The sequence below is a fragment of the Apus apus genome, chromosome 3 (assembly GCF_020740795.1).
Source record: "Apus apus isolate bApuApu2 chromosome 3, bApuApu2.pri.cur, whole genome shotgun sequence".
Lineage (NCBI taxonomy): Eukaryota > Metazoa > Chordata > Aves > Apodiformes > Apodidae > Apus > Apus apus.
In genome coordinates this window covers 77949304-77968517 of record NC_067284.1, presented here as the reverse complement: position 1 = coordinate 77968517, position 19214 = coordinate 77949304, and the positions used below count along the sequence as shown (strand labels likewise).

Here is a 19214-nt window from a genome sequence, read left to right as displayed (position 1 = left end):
GGTCTTCCGTCATGTGACACTGGGGCTGACACAGCAATGATCTTCTCACCCAGCACAAAGCACTCAAGCCTTGTATCACTACTGGCAATGTCCTCCCTAACGCAGAAGAGGAGGGCACAGGCTGGTTCCTTTGCTGCCAGCAGGATTTGGAGTTGGCTGCAGAGACCCACTGCTGCTCTTCACTGCATGTTCTGGCAAGTTCCTAGTAGAATAGGTATATAAATGCTGATCACCTTTGCACTTTCAGAACTCACCATCTTACTTTCAAGCTAGCTTTCAACTCTTTGCTCACCCATGCACCAGTGCATCATGTAAAAATGCAGTACACAGACAAAATAGAACCTTGGTTTGTGACAAGACTGATTTTTTGCTCTATGTTGGAACAAAATCAAAACCTTGCAGATGTCTTTACAAAACAACTGTGCTGAGGTTTTTGCATTCCAAGTGGAAGCTTAAGTTTACAGTTCCTCTCCCTCTGATCAGCAATGATCAGAGACTGCTCAGACTAGGAATTGTTCCTACTGAGGTCTTTGTCAGAACTAGTATGTCTCTGAAATATTCCAGCTTTAACAAAAATACATGTTTTTCTTAATGTTCGTAAGAATGTGACAGTAGTTCACAGCAGTATTCTGTCTCTAACAATAGCTGTTAGAGACATCCCTAGATGATTAGGGACCAGAAGAGCAGATAAACAATACTTATCCTCACCCTCCCCAGCACTCTCCTAGCCTCCAGCTATTTTCATCTCAGGGGATTTCCTGAGCCTGTTGTAGTTTGTCTGTTTAGCTAATGAGACTCTCTTCCAAGTATTTGTCCAGTCTCCCCTGGACAAATTTTACAGCCCATGTAAAATTTTTGTTCAGCTCTGCCCTAGCTGTAAAGTTCTTTCAGATGCCATTGATGGCAATATAAGAAAAGCAGAATAACAACTTTTGAAGATGCATTCTGTGGATGCAAGTTCTCCAAATATTCACCTCTGTCCTAACACTGGGCCTTGTCAGGCTCTTCCATGAGAGCAGAGCTGAGCCAGTGTTAAATGTTCAGCCATGACTACTGATTTAGGGAGTTTTATTTCTTAGTTGTACAACTCAATACACTTTTAAATTGGCCTAATAATGCCAAATCGGAACCTATTAAGACTTTTGCAAACCTGGACACTCAAGGGATGAGCCATCTCAGGCGCTTAAGCTTAAGTTTGTGTTCAGCAAAGTCTGTAAAACTAGGATATTTTTTAATCTAAGCTTAGAAGATTCTGCATTATGCCAATACCTTTTTTAAATACCAGTGCTGCGATGATGATCTAATACTGTCTTTTCCATCAGAACAAACTGAAGAAACTGAGGTCTACCAGGATCTTTGCTGGCAGCATCTAAGTGATGATTTTGTTTGTAGTCGGCCTCTGGTTGGAAAGCAGACCACGTACACCGAGTGCTGTTGCCTGTACGGTGAAGCCTGGGGCATGCAGTGTGCCCTGTGTCCTATGAAGGAGTCAGGTGAGTTCTTAGCATGAAATCTGAAGCACTTAATCAGTTTCATCCCCTGTATTAATACTTGGGCTACTAACATTAAAAATAATTTTAAAAGCCTAACCCTGCAAGGACTGATGGAAATTTTTCTCATTGGTTAAGGGGAAATCATTACAGTCTCAATTTTAAAAATGTAGCCTCTTTTGCATTTTGGCACTTGCAGGGCCTGTTCCCTTCTGGTGCATCTATCAGTGATTGGCAATTTGGAACCTTGTTGGAAATGGGAGGGCATTTGAAGGGTAGCAGAGTTCCTTTACGTGACTGACAAATTAAAAACCATCTGTGAAAATACAGGTGCAGTTCATGCACACGCACAAGCATGATACTGAACGGGTTACATAACTTTTGGATTTCTATTGCTGGTATTATACAGTCAGATGCATCTTTCAGTCTGATATTTTGCCAGGCTGGCTGCAAACAGATGTGTTTGCTTGATAAGAATCTGGTAAGTTGTGGTTTAGTAGTACTAAACCGATCAAAGAATGAGTTGTTCTTGTATGGCTATATGCTAAGATAGGAAATGTACAGATGAGTAATTTAAGATAGATAAGGGGAATGAAGTACCAGTAACAACTGAAGAATTTCCAGGGAATATAACTTAATGTTAAAGAAAGCTGACTATCAGTCAGCTTTTTAAAAGACTGTAGTTTGTTTATGTGTTTAGAATTTAGACATCGTTCCAAGATATTTCATATAGGAGCTGCTTCTTGTGGTGACTACAAAAGCTATCTGGATATAGAGATTAATGTAGTCACTAGCTTACTCTGGGGACTAGAGACTGGAGAAGAGACCAGTAGAAGCAGTCTAGGTATGTGTCATGCTGTGTCTGTGATATGGCAGCCCTGGTACCATACTAACTTCTTCCCCCATATAAACTATTCCAGGGCTTAGTTTGGATGTAACTTTCTTACTGCAAATGTGTCTTTCATTAATATGGTTTTCCATGTAGGAATACTGTGCTACACTAGTAAAGCATTTTATTCTGATGATACCCGGATTTTCACTTGGGCTCGTGTTACTCTAACCATAATGTTGTGGCTAAAGCAGTACATGTTTTACTTACAGCAAGAACCCTGAAGTTAAAGCTACATAGAGAAGCTTAGTGAAGCATTAATGTGGTTGGTTTTGTCTGCTTGGATTTTATGTTCTTATAATTTACTTGCAAGATCCCTGAACCTGTTCTTATATATTTTTACTTGTTTGAGTTTGCTTTGGAAGTGCAGCAACTGAAAAAAAGTGCCTGATTTTGATGATGTTGGCTGGAGTAACTGCTGGCTGATGCTTACCCCAGAAAGAGACTGAAAAAGAAAAATAGGCCATGACAGCAGCTTGATTTATAAGATATGGAAATCTCTGAAATGTCTTTGTCAGAAAAAATCTTACAGGACAACATTTCCAGACATTGAATTACTAAAACTGCTAGAAGAACAATTGCAATGGAATGGAATGTAAATGGAATGTAAAAACATTACAGGGCAATAGCTAATAATTGGAGCTCCTCAGGTGGAACAAAGGAGTTTTTCTTTGTACAAAGTTCATCACATGGGGACAATGGGCCATGTGTCTCATGCAAGCATGCAGTCCAGAGGGAAGGAAAGAAAGCTGTTCCTGGCAGAGAGAGTTCAGGTAGTTACAAGACTTGCTTCAGAAGCTTTCTAGCTAGTTACATTTAAAGCCAGATACAACTGAAAAGGAACAGAGAAGGAATACCAAGATGGTTCAGGACTGGAGAACCTGTCACGGGGGAAGATGAAAAAAGCCAAACCTAGATGCAGAGCAAAGGCTGCAAACAGTAAGACTACTGCAGCATGATCATGGAGGGTTCCCAGAAACTTTTAAATTAAACAGCAGTGCTGATGTGAGGAAGAAATTGGAACAAATTCAGTCTGGACATCTAATTTCAGGTTTGTAATTAGATGGATTTTGATCATTAGGAACACAGGATTCTGGAGCAGCAATCCTGTGACAACAGTGGGGGTGCAGATCCCAACTAGCTCTATGAAGAAACTTGAGAAATTAATTTTTTAAATTACATGAAGGTTCCTGATGGATAGCATGCTAAATGTCACTTGGGTGACCCTCAGTCAAAGCTGAAGAACATTATGTTGAATCATAAAATCTTTCTTCCCCTAGACATAATAAAATGTTTATGTGAAGTTTAATATGCATTGAAAAGTATCTGCTTAATGGAAACTACAAGGGATACTTAGTTCCCAAATACTTCAAATCATTCTTATAGATTGGTACATAGATGCATAGATGGTTGGGGAAACAAACAAAAAAAAGGCATGTTGAATCCTTTTTATGTCAGAAGAAACATACAAGCTTACATTTCTCAGTGGAGGTGGCATGTGCTCACGTCTCCTTGCACACATGTGCACAAGCAAACACAGAAACCTGGAAGTCTTTGTTTTAAGAAACATTTACCAAGAAAAATTTAAAGCTGACTGAACTAAATAAATGATTCATTTGACATCTCTTCAGTTTGCAGCACTTAAAGTGATATCATTGGCTCAAGAGTGTGCTTTCACACCTCTGGGCCAGTAGGTCACAGGTTCAAGTCTTGGCTGGTTAACCTGGAATTTCTCCATCTTTTAATACTTGTGTATTGTGTTGGCCAGATTTACTACCAAAGGTGTTTGCTTATTTCCCAAGTCAGGGGCATTCTGAAGATTTCAAACATATGTTAAAGAAGACCAGGGGATGTAAAAAGCTTTGTCACTGGAAGACTTTCACCATGAAATTGGTTGGATCATAGAACAGATCATTCAATGACCTGTGGTTTCCTTTTACATTTTTTTATGCTTCCCTTGTATTTGAGATCTAGATTCTGCATGTAGAAAGAAGGAAAGACAGGCCTACCACCATAGGTGATACACTTGCCAGTTTCTTCTAAAACAAGTTTGTGTTTTAATTAAAATAACCTCTAACTTTTGTGTCTCAGCTTTTCTCAAAAGCACTTCCATTTTTCATTACAAGATTTAAATGTCCTGTTTAAGTAGCATCCAGTATAAAACCAGCAGGAAGATAGAGAATTTCTATAAAAATTGAGCCATAGAACTGAAAAGGAAATCCAGCCATTCATTGCATGAAAAAATATTATTTTTTATGAATTTATGAATTTTTAATGAAGAAATAACAATTTATGTAGTTGCTAAGTTTAAAAAAAATACTAATGGGTGCATGATCAAATAAACCCCACTGAAAATGACACTATATACCCAGGCAAAAATTAGTAGGACCTGTTGAAGTATTGCAGCTGAACAGCAACATGGAATCATGGAATTGTTTTTGTTGGAAAAGACCTATAAGATCATACAGTCCAACCGTTACCCCAGCACTGCCAAGGCCACCACTAAACTGTGTCCCTCACCACCACATCTACACAGTTTTGAAACCCCTCCAAGGCTGGGGACTCCATCACTGCCCTGGGCAGCCTGTGCCAGGGCCTCACAACCCTTTGGGGAAGAAATTGTAGCCAATATCCAATCTAAACCTCCCCTGGGCAACCTGAGACCATTTTCTTTGTTCTGTTGCTTGTTAGCCAGGTGAAGAGACCAACCTCCTTTCAGGGAGTTGTAAAGAGCAAGAAGGTCTCCCCCCAGGCTGAACACCCCGATGTTCCCTCAGCCGCCCCTTGTAAAACTTGTGCTCCAGACCCTTCCCCAGTTTCCCAGAGACAAGCCCTGTCAGAGCTCCAAGGGCCTGGAAAGAGCCTGACAGGCACACACTGTCCAGCCCTGAGTGGGTTGCAGCAGGGAAGCTTCCACCCAAGCCCGCTCCACGTGTGAGCAGCCGCGGGGAGCTCCAACACGGCCCGTCTGCACGTCTTAACAAAAGTAAGACTGCTGAGTATTCTGATGACAATGCCAAAATGTTAACTACTGAAATGTATTCCCTCTGGGTTTGTTGTGCTGTTAGGCTCTACTTGCCCAAAGAACTTTCAGTAATTACCCTTAAGAAACCTCTGAGTTATTTGAGGTTTGTCATTTGCAATCTCTAATAATTGACCAATTGAAGAAAATTAAGAATAGTGGATACTTTTAGGTAAAAAAAGCAAAACATCATTTCTCCATTGCACCCACCCCAAAAAATAACCTCTTGTATGACCTGTCTTCAGAAGTTTCTGCTTCCTTGGTCAATTTACTGTTAGAGTCCTAAGGCCGAACTGTCGCCATCCAGAGTAACTGGCAGCAGGACAGCACTGATGGGTTTAGCAGCTGAGTCAGAGCACCCATGCCAGAAAACAGAGCAACTGTCCAAGGCTGACAATATCCGGAATATAAAACAAGGCCTTATATACCTCATGTTAACCTGAATGTGTAGGACCCGAATGATAAACCGGCTGAGCCTCCAGAAGCTCTTGTGAGACCCTTATGAGACTGGAGTGGATTTTCTACAAGGTGTATTGTTACAGAGGTACAGGAAATTTGAAGGGAGGAGATAGAAGTAACAGCTAGAAAATGCAGAGTGAGGTGATGTGCTGGGGTTAGTGTTTAATTTAGGGAGACTGCCTACTTTTGTACTTGTAAAATGATCTTCTTGGAGTTCCTGCAGTGCAGTACCACCTTTGCTTTGTTAACACCTTAGGATATTAGGAAGGTGGAACTACATGCTCCTGAACTAAAGATATGCTATTCTGTTAAGGAGGGTGATTTCTCCTTCTGTAGCTGGCTGCCTGGAGAAGTTTTACTATAGAAAAAGGGGGTAAGGTAGGCCTGGGACTCTGCAGCATTAACAGATGTTTTAATAACAATATACTGAGAGTGGAGATACTTTATTGCATCCGTAACTGAGAGAACTTGGTGGTCTGACTAAGAGAACATCATGAACATGTTCTTAGGCAACTGTAAAGGACACCAGCACTAAGTTTATCAGCCTGTTTATTTTTGTGACCCTATACATACCTTTTACTCGTTTACTGTGAGTTTTAAATTCTAGTCATTTGTGGGCTTATATGGAACCGCTTTATGTTTAGAAGACTGGCAGAAAGGAATATGGTAGAACTCCAGTCAGTAGATGTTACAGATGTTCTTTGGGACTAGGATTTGCATAAAGAATTGCTGAAGACTTACGTTGTACTTAAAATTTCTCTCTGTGTCCACCTCAGCATTTGCAAAGCCCAGACTAGGGGAACATTGAGGATAGTGGGTAATATGATTCATCTGGAGTGTTGTATAATGTAGGATTTCTCTTGGCCAATTACACATGAGTTTTTTTTATACAGAAACCCACATCTGTGCTGCTTCTACCAGTTTCCCCTTCCATTAGGAAAGAGAAATAGGCACCCTGAGCATTAGGTGCCTCTGACCTATTCTAGACACCTACTTTTGTATGAGATGGTGTCCTAGAAGTGGTTGTCTTCCCATGGACTAAAAAGGCATGCTGGATGACGAATTCAGGTGCAGACCCTTGGAGATGCCTACATGTAGTTGCTGAATTCTGCCCCTTCTGGCAGAACAGATTGTTTGGATTCTGTTTTTGTTGCAAGGAACTCTCTGTATCCTTTGTAAATATCATGCGTTAGTTCTGGGCTGAGCCTCCATATTATGAGAACATGGTGTTCCCTTTGAGTTCTGGCTAATGTCACTCATGAAGGTCTGGAAGTACGAGGAAAAATGATGTGTGTAAAGCACAAGTTTCCATTTGTCCTCATTTGAGATGGTAAAGATCAGCAGGGAGGCACTGGATTAGTGTCTGGAGACCATTGTTTGTCTTTCCATTTAGGATGGCATTGTGCCTCCTTCCTTTCTGGTAAGGACTCTGGACAAATGGATTATCTTTTGGGCTAAAAATATTACAGTGATTGGGCCTTGAATATTCAGTCTTATGCTCAGTTTTGCAGATTTTTGGCTGCTTTCATTTCTGTTGTTGAAGACTGTCAGTGCTTTTTCTGATGTTTATGTGAGAGATGCAGGATAGCCTTGGAAGGCTTTTCCTCATGGTACCTCACATTCCAAGTGTACATGGGAGTCAGCAAGGAGTCCGAAAGCCATTTGCAAAGTTGTAGCAGAAGCAGTCTGACTCTTACTACAACTTGTAACAATCTACCTCAACCAGTAGGAGAGAGAAGATTGTTTTGGGAACTTTGAGCTGCATTAGTTGAGGAACAAAAGGTGACTACAAAGAAGTTTTGAAATAATCAGCTTGGTAACTACTTCAGTTTTAACAAGAGCTTTATATCCACTGTGAGCTTTTCCTCAGCAATTTCAATTAGAGTAACTCCATGTGAGGATATGAATATCCTTCTTAACTCAAAAAACGTCATCCTAAAAGACTCATACCCTTCCCTTTTTCTTTACCACCAAGACTTGGTACAAAATATATGAATGTTGTCCATCACAAACCTCAGCATCTGTTCATGGAAGATGTCCATGGAATTATCTAACTTGTCAAATAGCACAGTCTGAACATAGAGAAGAAATATTTTCAGCTTTGGTTCACAGATGATGCAATCTCCCAAAAGAGCATAAACTTAACCAATTCAGACTGATGTCCAGACCTCTGGTTGGGAAGAGACATATATTACATGTAATAAATGCTTTCTTGGCTTTGTCCTTCTCTCCAGTGATTTATTCCATGGTCAAACTGTTGCATTCTTAAATAATTTGAAGGAACTGCCTTGGTATTGATAGCTTTGGCTCCTTTTTTTAATGTGTGCTGGTGACAGTTCTGAGGAGCTGGAACAGAAATAAAGCTTGCTTTATGGTCAGGAGCTAGGATTGGCTGTGGTGCAGTTATTTCATGGTCATGTCAGGAAAAGCTTTTTTTAATATAATATTTTGCTTTAAATACATGAAATATGGAATAATATTTCTGACTAGAGAATGTAGGATTTTTAGGCCTCCAGGTACTAGTAAGGCTTGTGAAGTTACAAGTCTATGCAGATTAGATGCACAATTGCACAGCTGCACGTGTGCTAACAAGCACCTAAAAGCTGGTCAGTCCATCCAGTTTCTGGCTGCATTGTCTCTGTCAGCCTAACTTTCATCACCAGTTACAGCAAACATCTGTGCCTGTACGCACGTGCATCTAGCTGGAATCCCCCAACATGCTTCTTTTATGTGCACACATCTGACTTGACAAATGGCCTTTACATTTTTGGAAGCATACGTCACCTTTCATTTATAATAGCTACTCTAAGTTACACAGTGAGCCATCTCAATGCTTCATTTGCAAGTTATGAGAAAAACTAGGGAAAAAAACCCTAGGAAAAACACAAGGAGCAATGTAGGCTAAATTATATTAAAAACACAAATCATTTTTCCTCTTGAGCTGCAGTTGTGTTGTCCTTGTTCACAGCCAGGAGATGAGCAAGCACAGAAGATAAATCCATATAGAAAAAGTGAAATAAAGAAAATTGTGAGTTACAGAAAATTATTTTTTTTACTTTACACAAAAGATTATTTTGAAAACATTCATTTCTGTCACAACTAAAATATTGTTGTCATTATGGGGCAGCTACACATTTTTCCCTTGCTCCCTGCCCTCTTACCACCTTCTTGATCTAAGTTTTCTACTGTCATCTTCCTCAGGCAAAATATCACGTTGTCCTCTCATTTGAATACTTGCTGCAACTTTCTGTGTGTCAGTCATGCTTTTATTCATGAATCTTATGGCACTCCTTTCATTTAGTTCCCTTCCCTGGAAAACTGTGACCAGTACACAGCACAGTGACCCAAGATATGCTATTTTAAATTTGAAATGTAGGAACGCAACATAGTGAGGGGAAAAGTTTAAAACAACAGAAATTGTACATACACATCTGTCTTGCCACAACTTGTTCTGTCCTCCAGAGGGGGGCTCTGATGGGTTCCTTCTTCTCAGGCATCTAAGTCTCTAGTTTACCTTGTTTGAAAACACCAGTTCTTGTGAACTTTCCCTCAAATACCTTTCACTCTTTGTACTCTCCTCTCTACCCATCCTTTTCTTCCCTGGGGGAAAAAAACAATAAAAATAAAAAAATAAAGATTATAAGCTCATCAAGGTGTTATAGGTAACTTGCTGTTGTATTTGGTACTGAATTTCAACAGTTGGTTTCTTAGGTGGGTTGCTGTTGCTCTCCTTGAGTTTGTCTCCTGAGCATTTAGTAACTGAATCAACACATTACAAAAGACAAAAGATAAAGTCTACACTATTTGGACAACTAAATAGAACATACAGTATTAAACAGAACATACGGTATTAAGAGAGTAGTATAGGTAATTCCAGAGCATCTTGATATGTACCAATGATATAAATCTAAAAAGGATAGGTGTATACATTCTAAAGTGACTTAAGACTATTTAAATACTCTGTCACCTTTTGTATTAAAGCTTTATATACAAATAATGTATAAATTATTAAAATATTAGAGTGCATTAAGAAATGGTTTATTAAGCATAATAGGCTTCAAGAGGTTAATAGTTTATTGCAGTTGCATGTATTGCTTGTAGAAGACCTTGATATAAACAAAGACCAAGTTTACAGTATACCCTAAAACAGCTCTTCATTTTGTAGCCACTAATTTACTTATAGTAAGACCTAAAAATGCAGGCATCCAGAACTTGACTGGCAAAAAACCAGTGTGGCAGGAAACAAGTTTCTATTGTCAACATTTCTTTATGCTTCTTTAGATAATAAACAACTCTGCGTTGGCAAGTGTGCAATATAAAGAGTCTTGCACAATCTTCAAACTACCCAACTCTAATGTGCATGAGAGCTCCAGCTCTATGGATTTTCAAATGCTCCAAGTGCTTCCTTCAGAAGAAAAGCTTTGTTTCTACTACATGTGTCACTAAGTGCAAAATTAGCACTGAGAAGCCATTGTCCAGGTTCTGTCCAATCCTTTCCATCAGATCACGTTCATGTGAAAGCAGTGATTCCTCAGACCTGTTTGCCTTGTCCCCTTACCATTCACTGACTGTGTGGTGACTTCTTCCACACAGACCAGATGAATTCGTATTTTGTGGTAGAGCATAGATTTCCTTTGCCAAGAATGTTTGTGTGCATCTGTGAGAAAATGCTTTTACACTTCTGCATAGCTTTTCTCTGTGTACTTGTCAAAGGCCTTGGGCATAATGAGTAGCTCAACACCACACAATGAAGGAGTCTCTCTGAGATTATAACCTGTCTGTCCCTGGATGTTAGGATCTGGGGTTAGATGTGGCGAAGAAAGAGGGTTTTCTGGTCCTGTGACAGCTCCTAACACTATGCTTATCCCAGTATCTCAGTGGGAAGCTGTGCATTAAAAGTTTGCTTTATGCAAATAACATTTGCTATATGCCATTTATTTTCTCATGCTGGCTTTGTTCCTTGTGCAATGGGCTGTCTCTCTTGGCAGTGTACATTTCACCTGTGAGAGGAGAGGGTTGTTTGACTATAATTATTGTATATAAATATGTTCTGGAGGATGTGTATCAGAGGAGATCACCTTCCATTTGAAGCAGAAGGTGTTGAGATTCACGTTGCTTTGTAAGTTCTCTGGAGAGTTCATTCTGCAGACTCGGCCTGGCACCCATAACAGTTCTGAATGTGCACAGACAAGCTTTGCCTGTACTGTACAGTCTTATGCTCTCAGGGAGCCAAGTTGTTGACCACAGAATTGAAACAGACTTTTTGAAGACTTTTTTGTTTTCAGTACAAAATAAAACTGTTCCAGGTGGAGGAGATGCTACCTGTGAAAACAGAATTACAATGCTGGGCAGCAAGTGTGGCTACACTCTGCACTGTCTAGAGGCAGTCTGGATTTATCCAGCTATTTGCTGTCTGGGATAGTTTTACACAGCATGAGGTTTCTGGCTCTGTAACCATCTGCAGTTCTTGGATTTTGTATCTGCTTAGGGCTTTTTTTCCTCTCTCTCTTTTGGTGGTTTTCTTTCCCATCCTTACTCTGCTTGATTCTCAGAACACCAGGCAATCTTCAGAGAAACAGATGCTAAATAGGCTGTAGCAACAGACTACAGGAGCACCAGGATTGCTGTACTTTAACAATGTTTCCATTTCCAAATAAATTGTCTTGTATATATAATTTAGTAAATGGTAATGGAAACAGAAATGACACAGTAAATCAAATAAAAATCAAAGTCTGCATCAGCATTTCAGACATAGACTTTCAACTTGCATAGCCTAGCTGTCAGAGAGAGACAGAAAATCAGTGTAACTATTTCTCCTGTGCATCTCCCTTTGCCCTTCGGGGTTCACAACGAAGGAGACTTTGAACCACACTCATACACAAGCCTGTGGTTTGAAGAGACATTTTGCAGATGAGGTTGGGCTATTTTAGAAGGATTTTTAATTCTGTGATTTCTGCAGGTTGGCTGACCATGCTAGAAATATGGCCCCAGCTGCTCCAGTTTGCTTCCTTGGGGTGGCTTCTGCTAGCAGCCACGATGGTGTGGGATAGATAAGCCTTTGTTCCACCAGAATGAGGAGGGTGACCATAGACAGCCCTGGAGAGGGGTGCATTGGCAGCAGGATGCGCAGCATCCCTCTGCTCCTGCTTCCCATGCAGGCCAGAAGAACCTGACCCATGACTTTTTGTACAGCTATTGACTCAAATCTATCCCTGGTGTTATCCCTATTATGACTTAATAGTCTGTATTTGGCTCATTAACATTTTGATGACATTCTTCCTGAAGAGAGAATGTTTTGTGGAAATTGCAGATTTATGGTATTTCTAGGAAGATAAGTTTATTTCCAGCTAATATGAACCACAGCTCACTGGGACTAATGTAATGCAGCCTGTATTACAAGTGTGATTATTTTTATATCCTCTTCTCTTTCTCTCCTCAGAGGATTATGCCCAGCTGTGCAACATTCCTGTTCCAGGATCTCGACGGCCATATGGACAAGATGCTTTGGTTGACTTTGAGGAGCACTACACTCCAGAAACTAATCCATACTTTGTTGAAGACCGTAAGCAAGTTTCTCTGTTATGTGAAATACTTCAAATGAGGGTTATAACTTGGATTATTTCCCTGTAGCTGGCTTCATTCTTCTGTTTGCTTCTGAGTAATGTGGTCTATTTATGTTTTAGTTATTCCTATGACACTAGCTTTCAGTCAGGTGTTCTGGTTCAAGAGCCAGTGTTGTACAAGAGTCCAGTTGGGCTCAGAGTACAATATAAATTTTTAATATAGTGAAATAGTTAGTGCCAAGTGTCCTAAATCTGTATTTACCAACAGATTTACAGCTAAAGGTCAAAAGGATCACCAGTTCTTCTCACAAATTAATTTTCCTTTGGAGCATGGGACAGATTTCTTCAGAAAGCATTTAGTTTAAAAGAAAAAAAAAAATAAATCCCTTCACACCAGTTTTCCATGATTTTCCATCAGAATTTATATGGGGGAAATGGAGAGCATGCAGGTTGTTCCTGCTCAACAGTGACAATGTACAGCATAGTATGGTCAGATGGTATACATGCTTAGAGCCTTCAGGCTAGATGGAATGGCCTGCCAAGCAGGGTGTGAAGGACTGTATACAGCTTCTCAGTTGTCCTTCAGGAATATCAGGGCTCTCTACAGGTCTGGCCCAGCTAACTGTTGAGATTTGTGGGAGAGGAATGCTTACAGATCTCAGCATCTTCCTCAGAATCACTCACTCATATTTCATGCATCACTCCAGCATATTTCATCACAGATTTAGAGAAAAAAAAAATAAAAATGTGGAGGTATCAGAAGGAGCTAGTAGCTTCCTGTACTTTATACACATGGCCTATGAGTTGCCACTATGCTCTTTTCCAAAAGTGCTTCTTCTGTACTAAGACTTAATTTCAAAGTAATGGTAACAGGTCTAAACCAGGCAGGAGGGTTACAGCACAATATTAGAAGGGTGAGATGCTCTTCTTGTTCACAGTGCACTTTATACATTTATGTAGAACTACACAAATCAGGTTAATGAGTTCATTTCTATTTAGCATCTAAATGACCTTCTAGCTCAACATAGAATTTCAGAATGTCTTCCTTCTTTATATCCAGATGATTTTAATTAAACCGTCTTGAATGTTGACGTCTAATTGAAATGTCACACAGATGCTAACTACCAAACAATTAAAAGCCTAGAAATATGACTGGGTAACCAATGTAGTAGATATAATACTGAGTGGGAAAGAAGCATTTTGCAAGTTATAAACAGTGGTGAATAAATACGATAAAATTGTGGACAGCTTTTAATCCACAGCTGAGTCCACTGTCTTAGGGACAGAGGCTTAAGAGCCCCTGTCTCTTGCTCCCATCCTGTCACTGAACTGGATACTGTGGCAAGCAAATGCGTAAGAAACCCAAAATACTCCACAGATGTATGACAGTCTGCTCAGTACCCTTAATATTACTGCACTGAGATGGGATTTACTAGGTGTGTGGAAAATACTGTCATGTTTCCCACTTAATGTACACCTGTATGCATGCTATGTATTATATGTATTCTCACAATGTGGCATATGTCAGCAAGTACTTATGTCACATCAGGTGTTCATTGTCTCCAGAATTTATTCAGTGTATGACTGACCTGCGCAATCCTTACTAAGGATCCCACAGTGTTAGAGAAAATCCAGGGTAGAAACAGTGTATGTAGTCAAAGAGAAGGGGAGTGCAAATAACAGTACAGAGGTTAAATGGAGAGTGATAGAGGAAGGAGCAGGTAGGAAAGGCAAAGCAGGACAAGAAAAAAGAGGGCCTCAAGAACCAAAAGAGGATGGAGCAAATATAAAAAAACAGGATAACAAGCACAATGAAAGGGTGAAATCCACATTTCTAGGTAGCTACATCCCAACTGTTGCAGCAAAATAAACTGGTAAACAGGTTTTAGATAAACCAAGAAGGTTGTATGTGGAGTCACTGTATTAATTATATGTTATGGGGCAGATGGGGAGATGTATCCTGCTCTATTCCAGTCCAGCTCCAATTTCCGCTCCATTTCTATGCCATATATTCTTTATGCTGGTAAGCCTACTCCCAAAATGTTCTTGACTTTTTCCTCAAAAGTTGTTTTGATGTGATGGGCTGCCATCTGCAGTCCTGGTGCATCACTGCTCCACAAACAGAAAGCTAGTGAACAAAGTTGTGAAGGACTAGTGGGAACAATTCAGTCCTAGAGACAATATCTGAACATGTAAAAACGTCAGAGAATTTTGAAAGTAAAAATTTTTCTCTTTACATAAAACCATAACAGTCAAAAAAGCCCTAAGACAGGGAGCACAAAAGGCATTTACAAACCACTGAATGCAAAGACAACGCTTTAGCTTTGACTAGTCACCATCTAGACTTATGACAGGAGCAACTGGTAGATTATAGATATTTGTACTGGCACCAATCACTGGAGTACCAGCCAAAGGCTCGTTAACCAAAACCACAACAGGAAAGCAGTCTGATTTCTGCTTGCTTTCCTTAAGGCAGTTGTGATTTACTTTTTTTAATATGTTTTCTTCTAGATAAATTAGTGTGCATCTCTTTCCCCTTTACACACACCTAATTTTTCTAGAATACTGTTTTAAGGAACTTTTACCCCAAACTCCCTAAGAAACCTTTGTTTCCATAAAGGTTGATACACGTAACAATTCAAATATAGGTGCTATTTAGAAAAAAAGTATCCTTTAGAAAACATACTGCCAAATTACACAGTTTCCTTTACCAAAAAAAATCATAGATTTCAAACACAAATCAAAACTTCTAAGAGTTCACAGAGTTATTCAGTTTTCATCTTGAAATGTATCACAGCACTTTTCTAGTGCATTTAAAACTCCAGATGGTGCAGATCTGCTAAAGCTGACCTATTTTCTGCAAAGTCGAGTCACATTCCAGTAAACTTCTGAGAGAATTTCAGACTCTCGCTATACATTTGGGTATACTGATTCAACAGCTCTGTAACTTACTTGTTTGTAATTCTTTCTCCACCCAGGTTTTTTGAACAGCTTTGAGGAGTTACAAGCAGAGGAATGTGGGATTCTGAATGGATGTGAAAACGGCCGATGTGTAAGAGTCCAGGAAGGCTACACCTGTGACTGCTTTGATGGTTATCATCTGGACATGGCCAAAATGACTTGTGTTGGTGAGGACAGCATATTCATCTTCTTCTCATAGTTTGTCCATTTACTCAGTCACTTGACTTCAGGAGAGGCTGGAACAAAGGCGTTAGGAATGATCACCTGAATTGTATGGAAGATGCTGACTTCATTTGATTACTGCAAAGGCCAGCAAATATTGTTACAGGAATAACTATGTTGGTGTTCCTCAGTTCATCTTGGTCATTACAGTTGTGTTCAGTTAAGAGCCTAGAAATGAGCAGACACACGTTTGTGTAATGAAGCTAAAATTTATATCAATAATTTAACACTAATGTATGGAAGAAATATTTTTCAAAGGCTTTAGGGAACTAAGATGATGGGACTGGAACCAGAGCAGAAGAATAATTTTAGGATCAGATTTTTAGAGTGGCTGAATCACCTAAATAGGCAGATTACCACTTGGTGGGGTTTGACCCCTGATTCTCTCCAATTTCAACAGACCTAACTCTCAAACTAGTAAATGTGCACAACTACTAACAGTATCTAATTACTATGTCTTCAATTAAAACAACAAAACATGGGAATGGCAACTGTCGGTGAGTAGATGAAGCAAAACACCACCTCTCTGTGTAGAAGCCTGCTAGAGACTGTGTGGTAATTCCAGTTTAAGGTCTGTACTAACCTTGCTTAGCATTATGCTTTGCAGCCCACAGCTGAGGTCTCCCACCTTACCTTTTGTGTGTGTTAAGGCCAGGTTGGATGGGGCTTGGAGCAACCTGGTGTAGTGGGAGTTTTCCATACCCATGGCAGGGGGTTGTAACTAGAAGATCTTTGAGTTCCCTTCCAACTCAAACCATTCTATGAATCTTTAGGACTTTATGGCAAGTTGGCCTCCTTAGTGAGAAAAGATGTAGCTCCTGTGTATTTCAGGCCAGTGCTGCAGAAGATCAAGTGCAGGTAGTTTGCTGTTCACAACTATTTAGTTGACAAAATGAACAGCTCCTAAAGTATTTGATTTTTTTAAAATACAAATATTATACTAAGAACTTGGAGCTTCTTTCTGATAAGCCACTTTTCAGTCATCAGATAAAAACCTGTAAGTGGTTATTAAATTTTTGTTTTGTGGCTTAGGCTGAATTTGGACTTGGCAATCCAACAGTTTAAGGCCATTTGGTACACAACTGATTTCCTATGATAACTTCCACCTCTTCCCAACTCACCTGTTACAGCTTTTGACCCAGCCTAATTCCACCTGACCTGAACCGAAAATTAAGTTCTCAATCTGCTCATACAGCCTGATCTACTCCTGACATAATGCTGGAAATAAATGAGTTCTACTTACACACCCGAGTTAAGTACGTGTCTTTTGATGTCCCCTTGTTGCAGATGTGAACGAGTGCAGTGAGCTGAACAACAGGATGTCCCTCTGCAAGAACGCCAAGTGCATTAACACGGAAGGTTCGTACAAGTGTTTGTGTCTCCCAGGGTATGTACCTTCAGACAAGCCAAACTACTGCACACCACTGAACTCAGAACTAGACAGTGAACTGGAGTAGAGGAAAATCTCCATATCCTAAGCCCACATACTCTGCACTGTATAAAGAAAAGGAAGAAAAGTATTTAACTTGAGAAGAGAAGGCACCGGAGTAGGGAACGTGAGGGGTGTCAAAGGTGAGACATGATGGGCTGGTTGTGTATCAGCTCCACTGAAGTGACAGACCAAATGGACACATTACTCTATGAAAGAAACGATCAAGTATATAGTGTGTTCATATGAAAAAAAATCTTTTAAACTAAGCAAAAACAGTGCTGTTATTTTAAACAGAAGAGCTTTGGTTTTTCGGTTTGTTGTTTGTTTTTTTTTTTGTTTTTTTACTATTGCTTGATTAATTTGGCATTTAAATAGTGATGGAAATATTTTATATTACTATGTCATTTTTTGATTGTTCAGTTCCTTGCCTACTGTTTCTTCTCAGACCTTTTTTCTGATCAGTACAAATTCTATGATAGAGATATTCTTAGGCTATTTTATAAGAACTGTTACACAGGGTAATGCTTCTCCTTCTCTGGAACATTGGTCAGTGACTTGTTTTTAATTTGCTAGTTGCCTGCCCTGTGGAGCAGGCACCATTTGTTTTCAAATGTTTATATACCTTGGCGAAAAGTCCTTATATTCATTTCGTATTCTGTATGGTTGTTACTGCACTTAAAGTCTTTAGAACCTTTCTTGCCAAGTTCAAAGCTGCTAGTGGACAACATTGGATTCCTTTTGTACATTAAAACAAAAGATTTTAGCTCACGTCTGTATTGTAATGTGTAAATTGAACACAAGAGAGATCTTGTATGATTACCCTAACATATTAAAGCTGTATATTAAAACTCAATAAAATTACCTTTTTTTTTAGAAAAAGCTCTTTTCTAATTGTAGGCATTTTTTATTTTATTTTATTGGTGTTTATGTTACAAGAATCAGCCTCTCAGATGTTTACAGTACTAGAATACTAGCTTACATTACAGTAGTTATAGGGAGTTGTCTGGATGTTTTTTCTTTCTCATGTTTTTTTAATAAGACCAGAATCTGAATTAGTTGATGCCTGAAGTTAGGCTTCCAGAGGGAAGATTTCAAACACAGACCTACAGAAACTGTTTGACTTGGAAGCGGATTCCCATGGAATTTTTATTCTTTCCTGGTTTAGGCATGTTTCCCACTAAACCTGCAAATAAGGCTCTTCAGTATGATGGCCTCATTTTCAGAAAATACTGAAGAGAACGGGTAGAATTTCCTTTACTTGATGAAGTGTACCTTCCCATCAGCTCTGTTTTTCAGTGGAAGGAGAGAAAGAGATTAGAAGACTGACAGATGTTTCATTTTTACCTTCTCCAGAGTGAAAGAGTTTGCTTTGGAAATCCTGAAACAGGTCTTTTTGATATTTTCCAAATGAAACATTTTTGCTGTGTCTTTTAGACCTGCCCTGCATTAAAAGGAAAAGGATAACATGACACTTAAAAAAGTGGGTCCAATTGTCCGAATATTACATTTTTATTTCTCCTTTCACCAAAGAATTAGATACTTGGTTATGAATAAAATTTCTTTTCCAATATTTATGTCAGCCACTGAAGCAAAAATATGGTAAGTTGTAGTCCTTTCAGTACAGGGCTGTGCACTCAGTAGGTATCATTAAAGACCACGTGCTCACTAACGTGCAGAAGCATCTCTCTTTCCAAGGGCCCCTCCTCTCTACCTAGGACACTAGGACTAGTGAAGATATTGTGCATTTGAAATCTGATGGTATCTTAAAATGCAAGAAAAAATGCTGAATAAAACTGTGCAGCAGAGAGAGAGACTCTGTAAAGTGCCCAGTTCCCTCAACTTTTCAAGGGAGCAAGAGGGAGCTGGAGGGCCAGTCACTCTTCAGAGTCAAAAGAGGTAGGCTACAGTCACCTGGTCTGTAATTACAAAAAATAATAATAATAATTAAAAAAAAAAACACTATAAATTCTTACCTGCTGTGGTTAAGGAGAAAGGAAGGAAGGTCTGGTCTTACTAGGGAATTCCATAACTAATGAGCTCTTAGTTGTCCTGCTTAAGATTAATCCTCTGATTTGAACAAAAAACAGTCACAGTTACAACTGGATTCAAGATGAGCTCTGGTCTGCTTTCAGCTATCATGAAAATTCAGACATGACAATGCTTCCTCCATTCCCAC

General features: G+C 39.5%; 1 protein-coding gene across 8 annotated transcripts in view; it reads left to right on the top strand.

Annotated features, from left to right (window-relative positions):
* Positions 1–17920, top strand: part of LTBP1 (latent transforming growth factor beta binding protein 1) — a 184715-nt gene extending 166795 nt beyond the window's left edge. For all 8 annotated transcript variants that reach the window (XM_051613894.1, XM_051613887.1, XM_051613891.1 and 5 more), the window contains 4 exons: positions 1323–1493; positions 12300–12422; positions 15402–15551; positions 16894–17920. In XM_051613894.1, coding sequence (XP_051469854.1) covers positions 1323–1493; positions 12300–12422; positions 15402–15551; positions 16894–17063 — 614 coding nt within the window. In that variant the 3' untranslated portion in view covers positions 17064–17920. The remainder of the gene's footprint in view (positions 1–1322; positions 1494–12299; positions 12423–15401; positions 15552–16893) is intronic.
* The last annotated feature ends 1294 nt before the right edge of the window (positions 17921–19214 follow it).